At 35.0% G+C, this 19,928-nt stretch overlaps 1 protein-coding gene across 2 annotated transcripts in view; it reads right to left on the bottom strand.

The window, feature by feature from the left end:
* LOC123525717 (centromere protein F-like) overlaps positions 1 to 19,928 on the bottom strand; it is a 49,479-nt gene that overhangs the window by 8,003 nt on the left and 21,548 nt on the right. For both annotated transcript variants that reach the window (XM_053538723.1, XM_053538724.1), the window contains exons 4-12: positions 9,202 to 19,647; positions 8,745 to 8,888; positions 8,302 to 8,484; positions 7,374 to 7,478; positions 5,579 to 5,716; positions 4,433 to 4,552; positions 3,783 to 3,927; positions 1,740 to 1,907; positions 108 to 643 (exon numbers count right to left, since the gene is read on the bottom strand). In XM_053538723.1, coding sequence (XP_053394698.1) covers positions 108 to 643; positions 1,740 to 1,907; positions 3,783 to 3,927; positions 4,433 to 4,552; positions 5,579 to 5,716; positions 7,374 to 7,478; positions 8,302 to 8,484; positions 8,745 to 8,888; positions 9,202 to 19,647 — 11,985 coding nt within the window. The remainder of the gene's footprint in view (positions 1 to 107; positions 644 to 1,739; positions 1,908 to 3,782; positions 3,928 to 4,432; positions 4,553 to 5,578; positions 5,717 to 7,373; positions 7,479 to 8,301; positions 8,485 to 8,744; positions 8,889 to 9,201; positions 19,648 to 19,928) is intronic.

Below are 19,928 nucleotides of genomic sequence, written 5' to 3'. Positions count from 1 at the left end.
AAAAGCTCACCATAAGCCTTTGGCTCAAGTGAGCTAAAAAAAGCCACAAGTCTAAATGAAATCTGGAAGCATGTGACATGTCATGGACAAATAAGGTTAAAACTTACCTTAAGTATAGATTTAGAAGTATCATCTTCAAGCTTTAATGGACCTGCTTTTGAGCCATGTTGTCCTAGTTTACTTATAGACAGTAGGCCACCCACTTCCTTCTGTGAATCACCAACACTAGTCTTGGTTAACAACGATTTCGATACACTTGTACTGTTTTTGTTTGAATCACAATGTACTGTCACAGTAGAAACTGCAGCCTGACCAGAAGTTTGACTTCTTGTTGGTCTAAGACCTTTTGGTCGACTGTGAGTCACTGGCAGAGATTTACCAGACTGGTTACTTAATACATTTGAGACTGGTTTACTGGCTATTGCACTTTTCTGGTTAGACTGGTTATCTGAGTTATTCCAGTGGTTATCAGTGATTCCTGCTGGACTGAGTGTAGAAGAGGAGACAGGTTTTATCACAGGTGTAGTTTTTGAGCTAGATAAAGCATCAGTTTTTGATTTTGAACGTGACAGAGATCTTGGGCTCTTCCTCCTTGGTGTTTTCTCCGACTCCTCTACAAGCTTTGTGATAGTATCTGAAACACCTAAATAATAAACAAGACACATGAAATCAGCTTTAATTTTCTATTTAAACCCTTAAACATCTATTTCTATTAAGAAATTGAGCACTACATAGGAGATGAAGAGCTCTCTTATTGACTGACACTGTGCATATCTCAAATGCCTTTGCTGGGACTATGGTAGAATTAGCCAAACTCAAGAGGTTATTATTACTTTCATATCACAATACATTCAACTCATTCACATCCAAAAACTGAGTTTATCATTGGCTATTCTTAGCTGAACAAACAGTTAAGATCGCTCCTGCAAAAAGGATACACTTGTAATTGCATAGGTACTCTAATCTGACAGAAACAATTATTGCTTAATCATTGATCAAAAACAAAATTTTCTTAACCTTTCATCAGTAAGCATTATCAGCACAAATATATCGAAATATAAACAGTTGAGATAATCAGAAAATATATCACACAAGCCTCGAGGTATGCAAAAATTTTGACATTTGTGCTAAAGTTTGCCAGTAGCAAACAAAGAATACATTAATACACTGCACTGGGACCTGATGCCATGCTCTCACAATCAAGTTATCAATGTTCGACCAGCTATAGAAATCTCCTATAGAAAATAGGAAAACAACAGGAACCTTATGAGTTGCTTGAGAGAGCCCGGATGTTAGAGTCACTGATGCTCTTGTGAGTGGTGTTTCAATGTAAAGTTATTGAGGTCCTCTACTGATTAGGAGGACAACTATAAATGCTCTATTCCTACTCAATTTACAAATAACGATGTCATTCAAAGTATTTGTCCCTAACACCAAAGAAATTTATCAGAAATCTAACTTGAATAAATCATGTCTGAGAAGCTGATACCTCCAACAAAATTTTGAAAGTGTCTGGAATGAAAACATCTATGTTTATTCTGTTTCATTTTCAGGCTTATGGTCATAATGTTAGAAATGTGTCACAGTGCCATTCAAAGAACAATCTCTAATTCAAATCTATTTTTCATTCCTATCAAACCTGAACTTTATGCTAATGATACATATCCAGTTATTTATCATATTATTGCGATATTTACATGAGTAACTTTGTTAAGCAAGTTCTAATCAACAATACATACCATGATCAGAGCGCCTCAGCCTCTTTGCCACTGGCACTGTTTCAACAAACTGTTGTGTAATACTATTTGTGGTCTCACTGGCCAACGATTCAGCTGGTTCCTGTTTCACTGTGTAACTGGTATCCATCACTTCCTGAGTAATGTCACAAGTTGCAACTGATTTGGCACCTGAAACAAGAGCATAAGCTATAAAACACTTCCTGTGTAACCTGACTGTCAAAACTTGATCATTTTCAAACATTTTCAAACAACAGACATTGGAATTCCAGACTTTTGAACAACAAGAAGCAAATTCGATGAATTGGTATCCCCCGCTGAAAGGGTTTGTGGTGAGGAATGGCAAAAAAATATATCCGGCAAAAAGTTAATCAAAATTAATTTAACAGAAAAAGAATTGTTTTTCTTTGAGGAGGGTGGGGTGGGGGGGGGGGTGGGGCAGGGGTGAAGGTACAAAACTTCACATGTTGATTATAAATATTGAATGAGGAAAATGAAAAAAAAAAAAAAATGGGGTGGGTGTGGGGATGCATGATCAGGGTGGTGGGCATGACTGGGTGGAGTGAGGTGGGTGAACGGTAAAACTTTGCATGTTGATAAATACCGGTATTCATGGAAGGTTTGAAAAAAAAAAATTAAAAAAGGAATGAATTTTTTAAATTTTTTTTGAGAGTGGGGGGTGGGGGAGAAATGGCTGTGGACGGATGGACGCACAACGCCAGTTCATTACCCCCATCCCGATTTCATCAGCGGAGGATAGTAACAAGAGCACTGCAATGTGGAGTGATATAAGCCCAAAGGTATGATCTTTGACCCCTAAGGGTGACCTTGAACTTGCCATCCGAAAAATGCGCTCTGCATGTTGTCATGCTGTGGTGAACATTTGTGCTAAGTTTCTTTAAAATCCTTCAAGCATACAAAAATGGCATCATTATGCAATTGTATACAAAGGAACCTTAGTATCTGGCACTGCAACTGCAACTAAATAAAAGGACGATTCACATTTAGCCCAAAATTGCCCTGGTTTCATTGAAAATTCTTTTGTACTACACGATGTTTTGTGACTGATAGATGGATAAATAGACAAACAAAATAACATGATGAGTACATGCTTCATAAAACTGCATTCTATTACAAATGGTTTCATGAAAAGATATACTATACTTGTGACAAGTTCCACCATTAGTGACTGATGAGCAGATAGACTGAAAAACAAACTAGCTAGGAAAATAATATAATGTACAAATTCTCCACATGGTTTTTCTAAAAAATTTTACGAAGTTTTCAGGAGAAAAAATCTCTTGTTCCTCTGGAGATATCACAGGATCCTTTTGTTATCATACCTTTTCAACTTTCTGTTGCCAAACCAGCCACATTTTTTATCACAGTAACAAAACAAAAGAATGTGTATATTTTTCATACTGCCTTCTATCCATGTGCATTTTGGTTTGTACACATGGGTTTTACGGCCTACCAGTACAGGTTATATGGCACCTGAACAGGACTCACAATTCTGGTTAGTCACCACTCATAATCATTCAAGGGTAAGGCAGTGGTTCTAATTCTTGTCATACACAAGCCGTCCAAAGACCACATGGGACCAATGTTTTTAATGAATCATGAAAAAAAATACCTTGAACTTCTGAAGTTCTTGCAAGATTCACTTCATACGCAGCAACAGTAACCATGACATTAGCAATCTTGCACACTTTAAAATACCTCAATGCCAAATTTCAATTTAGTGGATCTAGTTACTGAGTGGACAGTCAGACTTCTGTCAAATCTTAATATCTTTACACCAAAGGTACCTACCATATACTGCCCCCCACCCCAACTTTCATATTGTTCCCCTGTACAGAATGTATGTATGTGGCTTGTTATTGTCTTAAAAGTCAAGTGTCCCTACGACAGCCTGTTGGAGGTAACACTTATTGATCAAAACATTTTTGCGTCACAAGCTCAAGTAATTTTGACCTTTGACCCAAAAACCTAAAGGAGCCCTACTGACAGATATTATTTCAATAAGTGAACAAGTTATTCACTCACCTGAACTGCCAACCTGCAGTTTTTCATACTGTTCTTCGAGATGAGTGTAGCGTTGTGTCAAGGCATGGTATTTGTCCAGATACTGGCTGGCTTCTTTCTTGGCCGAGTTCAGGTCATTCACTAAATTTTTTGTCCTTTCAACAACCTATTACATATAATATGTCATTTCTGTGCTTTAACTTCTTTCAAACCATTTTAGAGAGAAAATTTTAATATTAATCAATTACTATTTACAGTCTATATGCCTTTCCTTCTACAATTCTTGGTGAGTTATGCTGTCCTCAAAAAAAGACACTGTCTGAGGTCACAAAGCACAATTGGACATTCCTGTTTACATGTCACATAGACAAATCAGATACATGCTTCTTTTTGTACATCACCCATGGAAAGCAATGGTTTGTGGCGAAAGTACATTTAAATGTATTTCAAATGAAAACTGCGAAAAAAGTTATATGCATTTTAACAGGTACGAAAATTTTCAAAGAAAGCTTCATAAAAACCTTAGAACAGCAACAACCTATTTTACCAACTAAAGCATCTATGCATCTTCCAGACAAGTGCCTGATTGTACATATGCCAATCATGTGAAAATACATGCATATAATTATATCAAGGTAAACAGTGTGACAGTTTAAGTCAAATTTATTTACCTGCTGCTCAATATCAGCTTTGACCATCTTCAGTTGTTCCTGGTACTTGCTCACATTTTTCTTCTCCATTGTCAGCTGCGAGTTTAGTTTGGAGCATCTACTCTGCCATTTTTCTAATGTCTGCAATTTAGGAGACACTAATACACCACTTATTTATGCAACACAAACCCCGAGTTTAAGATTTAGCATATACCTGCCCAAAGGTTACTGTAGCTCTAGAGCTAACACTGAGGGTTATAAATACCCCTGAATGCCACATTGATATGGTTCAAATAGGTACATTCTTTCAAATTTTCAAGGATTACTTTTCTCGAAACCAAGTCTTGAAAAGTTGGAACCACACTTATCAACTGTTTCATACAGACTTTACTCATCACTTTTTGCAATATGTATACATAATTCAACACGAGTGGCAAACTGTTACAATAGTGATCTACATTTGTGTTAAATTAAATGAAGATCCAACAACAGATTACTCTATTATGTGGGAATTTATTGATTATAAAACAATAAAGGGCAATAACTCTGGTAACTGAAATGATCCAGACACTCTGCACGTGCACAACCATCTTAGTGATTTATGTCTGTGTGTTAAATTTAATATATTACTCTGTAATGTGGGAATTTATGAATAATACGATTGTAAAACAATAAAGGGAAATGACTCTGGCTATTGAGGCTATTGAGTGATCCTGATGCAAGTTGCATGAGCACCATATGGTGACCTACACTGTTTCACGAGGATAAATCAGCAAATCAAGGGGTGGGGGACGCTGATTTTACTGGGTCAAGGGCGACATTACAGAAACAGTAAAAGGTCATGTGCTTACTAATTTTTGTGAGGTTTGGTGATTTTAGCTAAAATACTTTATGCATTAAATGCATTTTCACTTTTTTTACCAAATCAAGCAGAAAATCTATGCTTTTTCTTTCTCAAGGGTATTAATACTGTATGTGTGCAAAGACCCTGTGCACATTAATAATTATGTGAGATTTGGTGATTTGGTTTAATGAATAAAAATACTTTTTAATTTCAAACCGACACACCAACAGAAGAACATCTGGACAGACAATGCAAAAACAATATCCATCCCCTTTTTGTGGGGGTCAATAAATCAAAACAAATACAAAACAGTATGAACAAACCTTTTCCACCTCGCTTCTTGACTGATTATTCACACTATTACTGTCTTCGTTCTCCTGTTCCTTCTTCACTTGCCCCTCCAGTTGTTTCTTCAGTTCAGCCATCTCCTCCTGAAGCTGATGTACTCTTGACTTGCTCAACTACAATAGAGGTTACATCCAAACTAGTTATTACTTTCAGTAACAATGTCTAATAACAGTGTGTTGACTATCTGAAGCACTTTCACACAATACAAGCTAAACTAAAGAAGCTTTGCCAAAATTTTGAAAAAAAAAAAAAAGAGGCATAATTTTTCACTTGGGAGATACTGAACCTAGGTCACAAAGACCTAAGAAGAATTTCAAAGCATTCAGTTCAACAGTTCCGGAGAAATCTACTTATATGTAAAGCTTTTACAAAACTTTTTAAGAGGAAAACAGGCAAAGTTTTGCCAAGATGTAAGCTATAGCTCCAAAGAAACATGCTTCCATGCAATACTTTCACGAACTTACTATGTTAAAAAGGTGCATAATTTTAACAAAATGTAAATCAGAGTTATGAAACTGTCCTGAGATCCTCTCAAAATGCCAGAAGACATGTCTGAAGTTTGAAAGCACTTTGCCTAGCAAGTTATGAGAAAATCTGCTTCATGGCAACAATTTTGACCAAAACTTTTAATTTCAAATTTTTGACGAGGATGCAAACAAATGGGTGACAACAAAAGCTTTCTGTATAGCCATGCCAAAAATTTATCATACAGTAGCTCCCAACTTAGACACAGTTTGACAGAGTATGTCAATGACAAGTGTTGCAGGACTTTGGCTCAGTGTTGTTTTCTGTTTTCATTTAATCACGCTGTCCATTCAAGTATCTATTTCATTGCCAGGGTCAAGAGTGGTGTTTCACATTTTATTACCTCTCATGAACAGACCCAATCAAACAAAGACTGATATTTACTTGGTTGCATTCTTCTATGCTTATAAAGCATACTCTTAGATTTTTCTTTCACAAGAGCTCATAGAACACAAAATGCCCCTCTCATTGCACTCAGTAATTGCACAAGGAACAGAAATCATTCAGTCACTGTACACAAATAGTTCTACTGTTTTGATCTTGATCTTTGACGACCTACTGACCTAAAAATCAATAGGGGGTCATCTGCTGGTCATGACCAACCTCCCTATCAACTTTCATGATCCTAGCCCCAAGCATTCTAGTGTTAATATCTGGAAACTCTTTCACTGTTCCTGGTCACTGTGACCTTGACCTTTGTCCTACTGACCTCAAAGTCGATAGGGGTAATCTGCTAGTCATGACCAACCTCCCTATCAACTTTCATGATCCTAGGCCTAAGCGTTCTCGAGTTATCATCTGGAAATGGACTGGTCTACATACATACAGACCGAATAACAGCAGTCTAGTCTGCGTGAACTTAAATTAATGCTGTTATATTTTCTGGACCTTTGTGAACATAAGCCCATTCAATGTATAATGTACTTGTATAATTAAGAAACATTACTTTAAGTGCAATCTAGTAACTGGTTGAATATTTCTGCATCACACACATTTTGTAGCTATTCCACATGTATAAATGTTTGCATTTCTAATATAAGTGATGAATAAAATGTAAGCAGTCAAGAACAACAAGGAGTGAAAATAGTGGCTTATTCACTTTGTTTATGCTAGAACCAAACATTTCCATGTTGCAAAATAAGCCTTAAATAAAATCAGTAATAGACAAACCCATATATTATAATACCTCCAAAAATAGTGAGAATATTAAGAGATACATCAACAGATTTCACTCATTTTTTATACCTTCAATGTTTCATTCTCTGCCTTCAGCTTTTCTAACTGATTTTGCTCTTGAGAAAGACTGTTGATCTCTGACTGTAGCTTCTCAATGGTAACCTCTCTTTCAACCTGCACAACAAACAACAAAACCATTAACATTCCTGTTAGTAGTTGTTTATCTCCTTCCTTTTTTTACTCAAGTAGATTGAAAGCTTGCTGAAGACCAAGCACTTTATGTAAAGTCTGGGACTGTGTGCAGAGCAAACCCACTTAAGGGAACTTGTTTGTTTTGGTTTTAACGCCGTTTCTCAACAGTATTTCAGTCATGTAACGGCGGGCAGTTAACCTAACAGTTTTCCTGGATTCTGTACCAGTACAAACCTGTTCTCTGCAAGTAACTGCTAATCGTTTATCAAATAGTCACGGAGAACAAACATCCCGCCCGAGGATCGAACTCACAACCCTGCGATCCATAGACCAATGCTCTACCCACTGAGCTAAGCAGACGGGCTAAGGGAACTTGAGAAAGGTCCATGCTACATTCCAAGATTGGTATAAATATAAAAGTAGTAAAACACTGTTTGAAGGATTTTTTTTCAAGAGAACTATTTGAACAAACTTGAGAGATGTCCCTTCAAAACTAGTAAAGACTTAACTATATTGAATTCCAATCAGCAGTCCATAATTTTGGTTACCGGTAGTTTACGAATTTCCAAATTCCAGCTCTGGTAACCCTTGTGCGTAGCATTAGTCTATAATGGGCAAGAATACATCAAAGAAACTCTGGCCAGTAGTTTTAGCAATGCCACAAAAATCTAGCAGTTAGTAAGATAGCAGACTAGGGTTCCAACAAGATCACAAAGGCTTACCTCTGACCCTTTGGTTCAGGTCAACAGGCAAATGATTTTTTGTACAGAATTGTAATGAACATCAGATTTCAAATGATTTTTACCTTATCATTTTCAAGGACAAGAAGTTTATCCTGCAGGTCAACTCTCTCCTGTCTCAGTTTCTTTACAACCCCTTCAAGGGCCCCTTGTCTGCTGACCTCCTTCTTTAAGTTATTCCTCTCCTCCTGGACACTGGTCAGGTCTCTTGTCTGGTCATTTAGGCTGCTGACTAGGTCAACATTTACCTGAAAGGTAAAACATTGTCACAGAGTCCCACCTTCAGCTGGGTTTTGATAGATGCTTCGATATTTGACCACTCGGGTAAACACCCTCGTGTTCAATTCCTACACATCTGAACTGTGTTAAATTTGACATCAAACCACTCAAAGACCTTCATTGTTAAATAAAACATTTTGACCAATGAAATTGAAGTTTGAATTTTTTACCAACAACAAAGGGCCACTCAGAGTGCTATAGGCAGATGGCAACTCTAAAATCACATTACCTCCTTCAGTTTTTCGATTTCCATACTGAACTTTGTTAACTTGTTCTCTTGTTCATTCTTTTCTTTGCTTATTGCATCAAGTTCTTTCTGGAAACGTGTAACTTCTTGGTTCTTTTCTTCAAGCACACTGTCAAGTTCTTTGATCTGAAAACAGGTATTTGAATATCTATAGCTCACATTATATACTGAAGTATTACGCAAGAGAAATATTGTGAATAAAACAGGAGTAAAGGTTTCTGATTGTTCTATCCAAATTCTTTTACTTCTCTCAAAAATACCCGAGTAATTTCAAACACTTGAAACTCAAGCTCTTAAAATCAACTAGTATGATCATATTAAAAGGTTTTATAAATCTAAATTCTAGTTCTATTCTTAGTAAAATCCTGTTCATACATTTTGCTGTCTGCAGTATAAACATGATCAAAGTCAAAATTTTTGAAATAAAATAGTTCCTAACCTGATTTTGTAGAGTAGTGTTGTGTTTCTCAACATTTCCATATTTATCTTCCAGACAGAGGAACTGGGAAAGCAAGTCTCCCTTTTCCCTCTCCTGTGTGGCCAACTTCTGCTCTAACTCAATCTTATTTGACAACATACTTTGCAGTTCCAACTTAGCTTCTTGAAGCTCCGTTTTCTTTGATTCAAAGTCACCAAACCCAGTTTCTACTGAAGCCATCTTTGCTTTCAATGTAATATTTTCCTGTTCCACTTCTTCTATAGCAACTGAAAGATTTGTGTATTTTCCCTTTAATTCATTAAGTTCAACACTTAAAGCTTCTTTCGTTGCTAAATGTTCTTCTGTCTGATTCTTTAAAGTCGATGTGTGCTTAGAATTCATTTCCTTTGCCTCTTCCTGTAAATCATACACGGCCTGTTTCAGTTTCCCTATTTCATTTTCAAGTTCTATTTTTTCAGTTTCTAATATACTCACTTTCTTGTCCAATTCATTTTTTTCAGTTTCTAAACTAGTATTTTCAAACTCTAAGGACTCCATTGCATCTTTTAAAGTATCAAGATCACTTTCGACAGATCTCAGATTTTTCTTCAGCGTACCAATTTCCTCTGCACTTCCCTTGTTTAGATTGTCATTTTCTGAAAGCTCCATTTCTATTCTGCTCCTTTCTGCTTGCAATGTATTCAGAGAATCCTCCAGAACTTTCATTTTCTCACTTGTTGATTTATATTCTTCCTGTGCTGTATTAAGCGACTGCTGTAGTTCTTTGTTTTTCTCATTAGCCTCCTTGAGATCTGTTCTTAAAGCTGCAACTTCGTCCTCCTTCCCAGCACTCTCAATACTAGTATACTCAATCATTCCCTCAAGTTCTTCTTTTTCACTTTCTAGAGATCTCAGCTTGTTCTGTTGCTTATCAATATCAGACTGGAGTTTGCATATTTCATTCAGTTGATCTTTTCTTGTCTTTTCACTCTGATTTAACTCGTCTTGTACTACTGAAGCATTTAATTTTAGATTCTCTACTTCTGATTCATAGGAATCACACTTCTGCTTTAAAAGGCCAAAATTTTCTTCAAAACATTTTAATTCTGCAGAAAGTTCCTCTTTTTCATCTCTCAATGACCTTAATTGTTCTTTTGCTTCTGTTAGATCAGCTGACAGTATATCTGTTTCATCACTTTTTTGTGAAGATTCAACTTGGAACTTTGCATGTTCTTTCTCTAAATCTTTTAAAGTATCAGCCATTAATTTCAGTTCATTTTCTATCCAGGCTTTCTCCTCTTCTAAACATTTGACTTTTCCTGTATCTTCCTCCTTAAGATCATGTAATGATAATATAGTCTGCTCTTTGGCTGAACAGTCTTTTTCTAGTCTTGTAACTTCTGAATGCAATCTATCAATTGTTTCTTTAGAATTAAGTTGTTCTTTGCTTCTGGTTACCAACTGGTCTTCTAATTCACTAAGACGTGACTTCATTTCTTCAAATTCATGTGTAATTCTGTTATTTTCTTCATTTTTTCTATCCTTTAATCTTTTTTCTTGTGTGAGCTCTGAAGACAAAGTTTCATTCGTTTGTTCAAGGTCATATATTCTTGCAGCTCTTTCAGCAACAATTTTGTTTACATCATACAATTCATTGTTTATAAGATCTAGTTTTTGCCTGTAGTTATCAAGTTCACTGGTAGTTGTTTTCATTTCTTTTTCAAGACTACGGTTTTCCTCCTTGAGGTCAGCAATGTCACCATTTCTGTTCTTCACTGTATCTTCCAGTCTATAGATAGTATCTTGATATTCATGATTCTTTTCCAAAACCTCCTCCAGTTGAGTTCTTTGCTCTGATATTTTGTCTCTTGATTCCTGTCGTAACTTTTCAAGTTCGATTTTTGCTTGCTGAACATTATCCTCTAAATCCTCTTTTGCTACAGATAATTCATATATTTTTTCTTGTTGTCCTTTGTAACTGTCATCAACTTGATCAAGCTGGCTTTGCAATGTCTGAGAAAACACCTGTGTAGATTGCAATTCTTGTTCTCTTTCAACAAGTTTCTTCTCATAGTGGTCTTTCTCTGACCTCAAATCTCTCAGTTCTTTTTCTAGACCATCAATTTTCAATAATCTTTCTGATTTTTCATCCTCTAAAGAATTCAGTTGTTTAGCTATTTTATCCTTTTCATTTAATACTTCATCTAGTTCATTCTTCAAATCTCTAGCGTTTAATTCTAAAGTTTCAAGTCTATTTTCACACTCCTTTCTGTCACTTACAACTTTTTTATGTTCTGTTTCAGCATTCTGTAAAGTTTCTTGTAGCAACTCAAGATCCAGCTCTTGGGCTTTAACTTTGTTTTCTAGAGTTAACTTTTCTGTTGCATATTGATCCCGGAGATAAATCAGCTCATTTTCGCGATCCAATGTCTTCTTGGTAAGATCTTCATTAGATATCTGCAAAGAAGTCACTTTTTCACTTGCAGCTTCTAGCTTCTCTTGAAGACATTTCATGTCATTATCTTTAGCAACAAGTGTGTTTTTCAGTGCTGTAAGTTCAATATGATCCTTTGCCTGTGATTCACTAGAAATAACATCTCTTTCATGGCTACTGTCTTTCAGTGCTTGCAGTTCTGAATCTCTAGATGATATTTTTTCTTTCAAATTGTTAACTTCACTTGTCACTTCATTTAATGTAAATGTCAACTGGTCTATTTTTTGTTCATACTGATTAATAGTTAAAACCTTTTCTTCCAATTCTTCTTCAATGCTTTTCTTATCTTCTTCTGTTTTTAACAGCTTATTTTTGATGCTAGCGATCTCTTTTCGTAAGTCATCTAATTCCAAGTTCTGTGCTTCTGTACAATTTAATAATTCTTTGACCTGTGTTTTCAAATGTACTGAACTCAAATCGTGATCAACATTCGCCTGGTTTGATAAGTCTTTTAAGCCCACGATTTCTGTGTTTAGTCTATCAATGTGATCTTGTTGTTCCTTTTCCTGAGTTTGACTGACAGATACTATATGCTTCAATTCATCCTTTTCGTTACGTGCCTGCAACAACTCTGACTGTAAGGTACTGCACTGGGATTGCAAACTGTCAATAATGCTAACATTTCTACTATTGGCATTTTCAAGCATACTATTTTTTTCTTCCAGCTTCATAACTGTAGATAATGCATCTTTCAGCTGACTGTCTGTTTCATCCAGTTTAGTCTGGTATGATATACTTTCGGATTTACTGTCTGACATAACACTGCTCATTTGGTCTATTTTATTCAGGTAAGATTCATTCTCTTTTTCAAGATGTGAAATTCTAGTAAAGGCAGTTGTATTTTCTTCTTTGAACCTTTCCATTTCTACTTCTGCATGTACCGCTTTACTTCTCTCATTTTCTAGCAAAAGTGTACATTGCTGCAAAGTATTCTCAAACTCATTAAGTTTTGCTTCCTTTTCATTCAAATTTTCCTCCAGTTTTATTTTTTCTTCACTTAACTTTCTCATACTTTCTTCAAAGGCAAACTGACTTGCATCTTGATTTTGTTGTAGCTGGGAAATTTCTATATTAGATTCCATCATCTGATTTTCATTCTTTTCAAACTGCACTTGATAGTTTGTTACTTTCTCTTCCAAAAGCTCCTTCTCCTTTTTTACTCTTTGTAGTTCTTCTGAATTTCCATCAATAATATTTTGATTCTCTTCAACAAGTCTTATCAGGTTACATTTTTCAATATCAATGGATGTTAATCTATCAGTTAAGCTAGCAACTGACCGTTCAAGATTACTGTTATCTTTTTCTAACTTTTCAATTCTTTTTTCTGTCTGTTGAATCTGGTCTTGCAGTTCTTCACAATCTTCATGGCTAATCTGGAGCTGACTTGACTTCTTATGAAGTTGGTCATTAAGCCCTGAAATTTCCTTCTCAAGTGTTTCATTTATCTGTTGCAGTGTTTTTATTTTATCCTCAAGAGAACATATATCATTACTACTCTGACCTGCAGCTTGTTCCATCTGCAACTTATAGCTTTCATAATCATTTGCAACTTCTAGCTTTCCACTTCTTTCTAAATCAATTTGTTTTTCTAAGCTAGTCAATTTCGCCTTCATTTCATCAAGCTCACTAGTTTTATGAGCCAATTCCTTTTCAACTACTTGATATTTCTCCTGATTTCCTTCTAATTCATTTGACCTTTCCACTAATTTCAATTTAAGTTCAGCTATTTCACTTTCAGAAATGGAAGATTCATCCTTACGTTTATCTTTAAGAATATTAATTTCAGACTGGAGATTAATTAATTGTTCTTGGTACATGTTGGCCTCTTTTTCATGTTCTTGTGCCTTTAATTTGATTTCGTCATAATTTGACTGTAATTCTGTGATTTTATCTTGGAGCTGATTCCGTAAATTAATAGCTTCATTTATTTGAACCTGATATGTCTCAGACTGATGTCTTTCTCTATCAACAGCTGATTTCAGACTTTCTATTTCCTCATTGAGTCCATGAAGTGTGTTTCTTGTCTCTTCTTTCTCAATATTAATCTGTGCATTTAATGACTTTTCTGTGGACTGTAAGCAACACAATTCATCCTTCAGCTCCACTATTTCAGATTCTAGCTCTGTAATTTTTGAATCTGATTTATCTTTTAATGCCACATTCTCTGTCAAAGAACACTTCAATACCTCGATTTCCTTCTCATATGAAATAAGCTGATTCTCCAGTTCTATCTTTTCAGTCTTTATTTCTTCAAATTCAGAGTTTGTTTTCTGCAAACAGTTTGTGAAATGATCTCTTTCAACCATTAACTCTTTCATTTCATTTTCTTTACCTTCAAGAATACTTTCATATTCTTTATTCTGCTGGTTTATCTTGGCCATATCTGTAGATGATTCAAGACTTATTTTGTTCATTTTGTCTTTAAGCTGCACAGCTTCTGTTTCAAGAACCTTAATTTTCTTGTCCTTGATTTCATTGTCAGATACTAAATCTGAATTAGCCCTTGCTAATGCTTCAAATTCATCTTTCAAACTGTTTAATGAAGACTCTATGTTAGTTTTATCATTATTTTGTTCTGCTAAACGTTTATCAGATACTTCTAATTTCTCAATTGTATGTGCCAATTCTTTATTGACTGATTCAAACCTATAATCTTTTTCTTCCATTGTGTTCCCAAACTCAGTGATTTCCTGTTGGAGCTTGAGTATCTCAGACTGTTGCTCCTTGTTCACTTTTTCTATTTCTTCATATTGATTTTTCTTCCTTTCTAAGTCATCCTTAAGTTTGATTATCTCTGAATTTAATCTGCTGACTTCAATGTCTTTGTTTTCCAAAGAATTTTTCAAAAGATCAAGTTCCTGATTTACTTTTGCCCTATTTACAGCTTCTTCTACAGACTGATCACTAAGTTCATCTTTAAGGGATTGTATTTCAGTCTGAAGAATGGTCAAATTCTCTGATTTATCCATCATTTCTTTATTAGCTTCGGTTGCTGCAAACTCCAATTCTGCTACTCTTTGCTTCAATTCACTTTCAATCAACTGTAACAGTTCTTTCTCTCTACGAAACGACTCGGCAGTTTCAACAGACTTTTCATAGCTGTTTGTGACACGAGACAATTCTGCCTTAACTTGAGATATTTCTTCCATTTTTGTATCAACTGTGTTTGTTAACTGGTGATTTTCTTGTTCAAGAGCAGCCTTTGTAGTTGTATACTCAGTCTCCAATTTATCTAAATCATCTTTCAAAGTCTGCTGATGAGTCTTAAGATCAAAAACAGTCTTTTCATAGTGTTCTATAGATTGCTTAGACTCTTCTAAGGCAAAAGAAGCTTGACTTACTTCTTCAGAAAGACTAACTATTTTTGCTTTTGCATCCACTAAATCTTGTGACAGATTTATATTTTTGTTTTCAGATTCAGTTAATTTTTCTGTTTTGTGGTCCAACTCAATATTGAGTTGTTTAATTTCACATTCCTTTCCATCGATGACATTTTGTTGTTCTGTAATGTTCTGTTTTAATTTTGCCTGACTGACAGATTCTTCCATGGCCTGGTCACTGATTTCATCTTGAAGCTTTCCAAGTTCATGTTGAAGCTCCACTATTCTTGCCTGGTATTTTTCTTCAGCTGATTTCATTTCTGACACTAAATGCTCAAGTTCATCTACTTTTGTCTTTTCTCGATGAAGTAAGGACTCTGCTTCTACTTTTTCATCAGATACTTTTTGCTTTGATTGAGAAATATCTTCAATATCCTTTTCTTTGTGCATAATCTCATTTTTTAAACCTTCGATGTCACATTCTTTCACTGCCAAGAGATTTTTCAAATTGTGTACTTCTTGATTTAATCTAGCTATATTAACAGATGATTCCATGGCACTGTCATCGAGTTCATCCTTAAAATGTTTATTTTCTGCTTTTAACTGTTCCAATTCCAAAGTGTATTTCTCTTCCAAACCCTTTGTTTCTTGCAATGCAAATGTAAGCTCTTCATTTTTCTTCTCGAGCTGCAGTGAAAGCAAAGTCACTTCTTCTTTCTCAAAGCGAACTTTATCTAGAGATTCATTCACTTTTTCTAATTTATCCTTTAAATCTTCACACTGTTTCACTTTTGTTTCTATCTCTTTTTCATGAGTTTCTGCTATGCTTTTATACTGCTCTATTTCTTGACTCAGTTTTGCATAATTTGTGGATTCCTCTAATTCTTTTTCCCCTATCTGATCTTTCAAGGCCTGTATTTCACCATTCTGTTCTCTAACAATATCTATTTGCCGTTTGTCAGAAGTCTTTATCTCTTCTAAAGTAAATTGTAGTTGATCAACTTCCTTCGACAAGTCATTTATTCTTAATTCTTTTTCAGCAATGTCTGCACTTAGTTTCTCTACATTTCCATTACTTTCACTTAGTTCTCCAGTTTTATTGTTAAGCATACTTTCAAGCTCCTGAATCCTTAAATCTTTACCTTCTACAATATTCTGGAGTTCATTGAAATCCTGCTTCTGTTTTGCACTGACCACTGACTGCTCCATTTCTTGGTCACATATTTGATCCTTTAATGACTTAACTGTAGCATTCAAGTCAATAATGTCATTCTCTTGTTTCTCTCCGACACTTTTTGCCTCAGTTAGCGCAAACTGAAGCTCTTCAGCCTGTTTTTCTATGCTGTTGACCCGCATTTGAAGTTCATTGTTTTCACTACTCAGTTGGTTAAGAGTATCAATTTTTTGATTCAGCTCCTTCATCTTGTGATCCAACTCATCTGTCAAGTCTCTGATTCTTGAATCTTTACCATCTGATGTATTCTGTAACTCTTCAATATTCCTGTTTAGTTCAGCAGTTTTCACTGAAAAATCCTTCTCATGGTCAGACAGTTCATCTTTCAAAGTCTTTATAATTTCGTTAAGCTCTTGAATCCTATTTCCTTGTTCTTCTTCCAAACACTTTGATTCTGTTAATGTAAAAGTGAGACCTTCAATCTCTTTCTCTAAACCTGAGATTTTTGTCTCATGTTCATTTTTAACTTTAGAGACATTTTCAAGTTCATCCATTTTTGCATTCATTGCTTCAGATTTTTGACACAGCTCATCCTCAATTTCCCTGAGTCTTGTATCTTTACTCTCAACATCACTCTTCAAATCTTTGATTTCCTGCTTGAGCTTTGCACTGTTTACAGACTGATCCATTTCTTGGTCACTCAGTTGATCCTTCAGGCTTCTTATTTCACTATTCAGCTCTGTTATTTCCATATTTAGCTTTTCTTCTTTCTGGCTGAAATCCTTTACAGTAAAATTAAGTTCATCTAAACTTCTTTCAGCTGAATTAAGATTCAAAGTCAATTCCTCCTTTTCTGATAAAATCTGATCCAAATTTGTGATTTTTGTTTCTAAATCCTTTGACTTGCTTTCAATTTCTTTATTCAACATTTCAATTTTTGATTCTTTTTCAACAATATTGGATTCTAGTTCACCAATTCTGAGCTTCAACTCAGATGTAATCTGTTCTAATTCAAGCTCCTTGGAGCTCACAATATCTTTCAATTTTGAATTTTCTTCTTCAAGTTCTGTTATTTTCATGCTGTGTTTATCATTTTCTATTTTCAGTTGCTCTGAAGAAAAATTGGCACTTTCTGTGTCTTTCTCCTGCCTTGCTAATTTTTCCTCAAGATCTGCATTTCTAGCCAAAGCACTTGCATTCCTCTCTTGCATTTTCTCAATCTCTGTCTTAGCTACATCAATTTCTTTCCTCAAAGACAGAATTTCTGAATCTTTTTGATCACATGTATCTTTGAGTTCTTCCTCAAACTGTTTAAGCTTTGCTGTATTATCAGAAATCGTAATGTCTCTTTCATTCAGGGCATCTTTTAGTTGAACATTCTCTTGATCAAGTTTAAGACCATTCGCAACAAGTTTTTCTTCAGAAGTCTTTAGTGCTGCTATAGTTATGTCAGCTTCTTCACATTTTGATTCAAAATCTGTCACTTTTGTTTCAAGATCTGTTTTGGATAATTCTAATGCTTTTACAGTCTCTTGAACTTGTTCAAGTTTTTCTGAACTATGACTTACTTCTGTCTTCAACTGATTAATGGAAATTTCTCTTTCAGCAATTTCATTCTGGAAGGATTCAGTTTCCGACCTTAGTTTTGCTGTAAGCTCCTTTTCAAAGATATCTTTTGCAGAAAGCTGATCTTTTAAAGTATGTAACTCTTGACTCAGTTCCATGATTTTGTTCTGATCGGCAACATTTATTTCCTTGCTTTCTTCAATCTGAAGTTTTAAGAGATCTATATCTTCAAGACATTTTCGGTTTTGTATATCCATGTTCTCCTTTTCTATTGTCATTGTACTCAACTTTTCAGTTACATCACGATTTGCAATGTCACTTTCATTTAGTTTATGTTCCATCTCTGACAACCTGGTTTCAGTGTTTATCAAAGTAAATTTGGTTTCATCGAGAGTCTTTTCCAGTTCACATTTTAGTCTATTGCTTTCACCCAATTCTTCTAAAGTTTTATCAACTTTGTTGCTTAATTCATTCCTTTCAGTTTCTATTCTTTTTATCTGGTTCTCTAACTCATTCTTTGTCACCTGCAATAATTCCACTTTGTTTTGGCATTCTAGAAATGCTGCTGTTTTCTTTTCAAAATCATTGCTTAACAGAGTCTTTTCTTCACTCAATTTCTCCAAATCTGCTTTGAAAGAATTATTACATGTCTCAAGTTTGCTTATCTCATTCACTAACTTGTTCTTCTCTTCCTTAAATTCGAGCTGAAAGGCTTCTATTTCATTTTTCAAGTGAATCACTGTTTGTTCAGAATGATTCAATTCATTCTTAATACCCTCTACCTTATTTTGACAATCTTCCATCTTTTCATTCTTGTGTGTCAATTCTAACTGCACCTGTGACAATTCTCTCTCTTTGCCATCAAGAATGTTTTTCAGTTCCTGAATTTCTTGCTTAAATGAACTATTCATATTCATGAGTTTCTCAGTTTCAAGTTTTATCTGACCAAGCGTGGAAGCAAGGGAGTCCTTTGTCTTCTCTAAACCAAACACTTTTTTTTCTAAAGCATCCTTTTCCTTTTCAAGATTTTTTATTTCTGCTTGATGATCTTGAATTTCTCTCTCTTTTTTCTCAACATTCATCTGAAAATTTTTTCTTGAATCTTTCATGTTATCAAGCTCTGACAGTAAGCTTTTCATTTTCTGTTCAAGCTCTCCATTTTTGTCAGTAAGTTCTTTGACTTGTTTATCAAGGTCTTTCTGCAACTGATCAACACTATCTTTTTGTTGAGCAACTGTCACATCTTTGCTTTTCAATTCATTTTTCAATGACTCACTCAAAGTGTGAGCATTTGTCAAAGAGTCTCTCAAAAACTTCAAATCTTTGAGCAGTTTGTCATTTTCTTGTTCTTTTGTACTTAAATTATTCTTTAATTCACCAATCTCCATGTCAAGTTTAGCTTTTGCCTGGGTCTCTTGAGCAGATTTACGGCTATTAGCATCCTTCAAATTTGTAACCTCTACAGTTATTGCTTTCAGCATAGAAGCAAGTTTATCTTCCCTAGACTTTGACTCTGTCTGAACTTTATCCATTTCAAGTTCTTTTTTGTCCAATATATCTTTCAAGCTTTTGATTTCAGTAGATAATTTCTTTTCCAGTATTTTCATATTTTCTTTCTCCAACTTGAGCTGTTCTTGCACATTTTTGTACTCTGATTCCTTCACTGATCCCTGATCCTTTAGTTTTGACTTCAGCTCTTCATTCTCTGCTTGAACAGCATGCAGTTGGTTCTCCATGTCTGCTGTTTTATGTTTTAGTGCGTTGCACTCATTCCTTAAGGCAGAGCTGTCCTTGGTCTGGTGCTGATTCATCTGCTTAAGCTTTTCATGTTCAGCAACAAGCTTTTCATACTTATCTCCTTGTCCCATCTGATCCATCTCAAACTTTTCAATAGCGGTCTGCATATGGGAAACCTGAGGAACAAAGAGTAAAAACAATCGATGTTATTGCCATGATGCCCTATATGACTTACATAAGTTGGCTGTCCATTGTTCTTGTTACATTTTTAACTAAAGCCTGCTTAGCAAAAGTCTAAAGTATAAAAATACAAAATCTGTGAAAATTAGATATTCCGACGTCAAAAAAACTTACATATTGAATGGCTTGAAAGCCAATATACAACTACCTATTTTAAGTGGTCAATGGCATTATTCATCCAAGGAAAATGACTACTGACCCTAATCAGATAACTAAA

The sequence above is a fragment of the Mercenaria mercenaria genome, chromosome 3 (genome assembly GCF_021730395.1).
Source record: "Mercenaria mercenaria strain notata chromosome 3, MADL_Memer_1, whole genome shotgun sequence".
Classification (NCBI taxonomy): Eukaryota; Metazoa; Mollusca; class Bivalvia; order Venerida; family Veneridae; genus Mercenaria; species Mercenaria mercenaria.
The sequence above is the reverse complement of the archived record's forward strand: the minus strand, read 5'-3'. Positions and strand labels throughout refer to the sequence as shown.